The 4323-nt window shown below is 45.4% G+C and overlaps 1 protein-coding gene across 1 annotated transcript; it reads right to left on the bottom strand.

Annotated features, from left to right (window-relative positions):
* Nucleotides 1-221: 221 nt before the first annotated feature.
* Nucleotides 222-4045, bottom strand: LOC107698953 (gastrula zinc finger protein XlCGF26.1). Its single transcript, XM_016500089.1, has 2 exons — nt 3683-4045; nt 222-1601 (listed from the first exon to the last, which is right to left on the bottom strand). The coding sequence occupies exons 1-2, from the start codon at nt 3765-3767 to the stop codon at nt 331-333; spliced, it is 1356 nt and encodes a 451-aa protein (XP_016355575.1). The 5' UTR covers nt 3768-4045; the 3' UTR covers nt 222-330.
* Nucleotides 4046-4323: the final 278 nt, after the last annotated feature.

Genomic DNA, 4323 nt, shown 5'->3' with positions numbered 1-4323 from the left:
GATAGCAGAGGAGCGGATCCAGCGAGAGCTTGATGGGGCGACGCGGAATAAAAAAGTTTTTCAGGAGCCGCAGCAAGAGGCGGCACAACTATAACGACATGTGAATAATCCCGCCCACTCTAAAGCGGTACTAAACTGCAGTGGAAACGCAAACCATGCTGAGCCGTACCGTACTGAGCCGTGCCGAGCCGAGTTGTACCACGCAGTGGAAAAGCGCCAAAACATCATCATCCTAATCTTGGATTTTCGATTTTTTTTTATAGGATATTAATGCAGATATGATGTTATTTAAATAACATTTATAAAGCATCCCTGCAAGAATAGTTCCATTCACTTCGTCAGCTTGGGACAGTGCTTCTTCTTATGAGTCAGAAGCGTGCTCAGTCGTCCGAAGCACTTCCCACACAGCGGGCACTCGTAGGGTTTCTCTCCGGTGTGCACTCGCTCATGTGCTTTGAGCGAGTCCAAGACGGTGAAGCACACCCCGCAGCGAGCGCACTTGTACGGCTTCTCTCCGGTGTGAATCCTCTGGTGCCGCTTCAGGTAAATGAGTCTGGTGAAGGCCTTCCCGCAGTCGAAGCACACATGCGGTTTCTCTCCGGTGTGGATCTTCTGGTGCTCTTTGAAGTTGTGGTGCCATAAAAAGCCGCGTCCGCACTGCGAGCACACGAAGGGACGCTCGGTGGCGTGCGTTTTCACGTGCTTCTGCAGATGCCGAGCCTCAATGAAGCTCTTCCCGCACTGAGTGCAGTGGTATAACTTCTCTCCCGAGTGCTTCTTCATGTGCCCCACCAGGTTCCCGTGATAAATGAAGCTCTTGCCGCATTGAGGGCAGGTGAAGGGTCTTTCTCCGGAGTGAATGCGTATGTGGATCTTCAGGTTTCCTTTGTGTGTGAAGTGGCGTCCACACTGGCGGCAGGTGAAGGGCTTGAGTCCGGTGTGGATCTTCATGTGATGCAGGAGGCTTCCTTTGTGTGTGAAGCTCTTTCCGCACTGATCACATGCAAACGGCTTCTCTCCTGTGTGGATCCGTATGTGATCGGTGAGGTTGTCTTTGTGGATGTAGCTCTTGCCACACTGCTGGCAAACGTGTGGCCTCAGGCCAGTGTGAACTCTTAGGTGATTCTTAAGGCTCTGCTTGTGAATGAAGCTCTTGTCGCACTGATCGCACGGGAACGGTCGGTCCACGGTGTGAATCCTGTAGTGATCCATCAGGTGCTCTTTACACGCAAAACTCTTCTGGCATTGAAAGCAGGTGAAGGGCAACTTGCAAACCGTTCCCGGAGCCGCTTTCTGCATCAGGTTAATTTCGTTCTCTGTGCAGCTTTCTCCGGAGTGAATCCTGAAGTGGTCCATCAGGTGCTCTTTGGACTCGAAGCTCTTTTTGCATTCGAGGCAGGTGAAGAAAAAGCCGGCTGTTTTCTGAGCTCTCTTATGAGACAAGCCCTTCCCAGACTCTGAGCAGCTCAAGATCTTCTGTCCGCTGAGGAGACTCTGAGGATCCTCCAGCTGATGATTATCGTCCACACTTTCCTCTTCGCTCTCCTCTTCACTCTCCTCTTCACTCTCCTCTTCACTCTCCTCTTTCACTTGCATCGGGCCTAAAGTAAACATGATAAAAGAATTTAAATCACAGACTGACGGTTGTCAAGGTAATGGAAATAAAATTTGCACCTGTGCATTGACCCGGAAGCGGTACATAAAAGGTTTCTAAAAAATAAATATAGAAATAGAAATGAAACTGAAAATGCTTTCAGACCCTCAAAATACACATCTTTTTTTGCTGATTTTTTTACAATTATTTTTAAGAAACGTAACCATTTGAAAGGGTCATGAACTGAAAAACCAAAATTCCCTTAATGTTTTGACATATAAGAGGTCATTGTACTATAAAAACATCCTGTAAATTTCAGAACTCAAAGCTTTCTGGTTAGTCTAAGAACAGCTTATATTGAAGGCAGTCTGCCAAAACGATAGCTTGTGGAATGTAAGACTATATGATGTAATAGTGTGGATAAGCACCGCCTCCGCATAAGAAGATCTACGTCACTGTCTGTTTAGCCCCGCCCACCGATTCCACCTCACTGCCTGTTTAGCCCCGCCCACAGATTCCACCTCACTGCCTCACTTGCCCCGCCCACCGATTCTACCTCACTGCCTGTTTAGCCCCACCCACCGATTCCACCTCACTGCCTGTTTAGCCCCGCCCACAGATTCTACCTCACTGTCCGGTGAGTGGCGCAGGTGTCGCGCATTAGCATTTACTCCCCCGGCCCCGCCCCTCTCGTCACAATAACATTATAAGTGCGAGAACAGTACAACATAAAAAACAAAGACAGTTCATGACCCCTTTAAAATAAAAATGTGACAAGTTTCATGTCATGTTTAGACGTGGGTATGTATGGAGAACCATTAGGTGTCAAAATTACTTTCTGTAGAACTATCTGTGAAGTTATATTAGTATCAAAAAACCTTTGTAAAATATATTCAGCCTTTGCCCCCATCTCTCACACACTTTTGGGCTTAATTTTATTGATGAACATGAATAAGTTGCCGTGAAGTCACGTTAACCGAAAATGTTCAGTCATTGAATTTTTTTAGCAGTGACGGAAGAATCTGAGACTTTGTTTCATATCAAAAGTAACAACGCACAAAGCTTAGCCCATTGTGATTCATTGGATGGGAGGCACACATAGACTGTATAAAAACATGGACGTAGTGTCCGTGACGTCACCCGTAGAGTTCCGAAGAGCCTTTTTGAAGCCCAAAGTGGGCAGAGCGGGCTGTCGCCATGTTGGCAGCGTGTCACCGCGCGTCACTCCCGGATAATCGAAAATGGGCAAAGAGGCGGGAGCAGGTTGCTGAAACCACGCCCACCTAGCTTTACGGCAGTGACAGCAGCGGCAATCCACCTGTCACTCAAGTGACCACGCCCTTAATTATGCAGAACTTTAAGGCTTAATATAATTTAAACGGATGAGTTATACAAAAATTCACCCCCCTCACAGTTGTCATGAAGGGCAAAATTAGCTATATAGACCAAAATAATTTTTTGAACCAGGCTGTAGACATGTTTTTTTCTGCTGTAAAGTTGGGCATTTTAACATGGGGAGTCTATGGGACTGACTCCCTTTTGCAGCCAGCCTCTAGCGGCCAGTTGATGAATTACAGTTTAAGTCACTTCCGTGTTGGCTTCACGAGAGAGAGCGGGAGGTTGCTGCTTGGGGGCACACTACAGTATATAAAAAAATCGCTTACTAACTTTTTCTGTGTAAAGTTATGTCCAATTTTACAACATTGAGGCCATGACAATGCAGCTATAAATCCGTAAATGATGGAGAAGCTATGACTTACACAGCGCCACAGCTCAGATTATACAGAATAAATAATGGACGTTGTTTTATATATTTTTTTCTGCTTTAAATTCCGATTTTTCACCCCAATTTTTAGGTAGTCAACGTCACACCACGAATTCTGTTGATCGAGATGAAAGGTTCACTGCCCTCTAAAAAAAAGTAAATAAACTACATGCATTTGTTTCATAGCTCAAGATTATCGTTAAACAAACTACACTTCGGTTGCTTCTGCTTACACTTAAACTGGAGTCGTTATATTTTCCCTCATTTATGCTTCAGCCGCCGAATGCTTGTTACGCTAATCAGTCAATAATGAAGAATCAAACCTCTAGGCTCCTCTGTTTGCTCATCTTTCACTCTGCAAGGCTCGGGAATCCTCATTTCTTCACTCTCCTCTTTAATAAAGTCCATCTTCGCAGCAGAATGTGAGGAAGACCTCAGATGATGAAGCTGGAGTTGTTTTGGCCTGTTTGGAAACGAGTCTTCATCGCGGTCCGGATTACTGCAATATTCGCCGCACTTTGGGTCAGACACGCATATTTAGAGTCACGCTAGCACTAAATGTACGTCCTTTTGAGCCAGTCGAGGTATATTTTTACGTAATATCTCCTGTTTTTGACTAAGGTGTGCTCTTGAGCGCTGGGCTGACGCTAACGTAAGCTAGCTAGCGCTGCTGCTTCTTCGTCTTCTTCTTCTTGAGTTTTAGCGTCAGTTGGCAAACACGGTTTTTTTCTTGTCGCTTTAGCGCCGCCAGCGGACGGGAGTGTGAAGCGAATGGTTTTTAGGCCAAGTGTATAAAAACAATATATTTTTACATAAAGCCAAATTGATCAAGGCCCAGCCTCTTCTCATTTAGAATAAACATCTAGAGAAATTCGAGGATAAACAGAAAGGAAAGAGAAGGCAGGTGAAACATCATCTGCAAAATAAAACCACTTCTCTCCAAAACAGATGTATAATTTATCAT

The sequence above is a fragment of the Sinocyclocheilus anshuiensis genome, unplaced genomic scaffold, assembly GCF_001515605.1.
Source record: "Sinocyclocheilus anshuiensis isolate Anshui unplaced genomic scaffold, SAMN03320099.WGS_v1.1 scaffold270, whole genome shotgun sequence".
Classification (NCBI taxonomy): domain Eukaryota; kingdom Metazoa; phylum Chordata; class Actinopteri; order Cypriniformes; family Cyprinidae; genus Sinocyclocheilus; species Sinocyclocheilus anshuiensis.
This window is presented reverse-complemented; position numbering and strand designations above follow the sequence as displayed.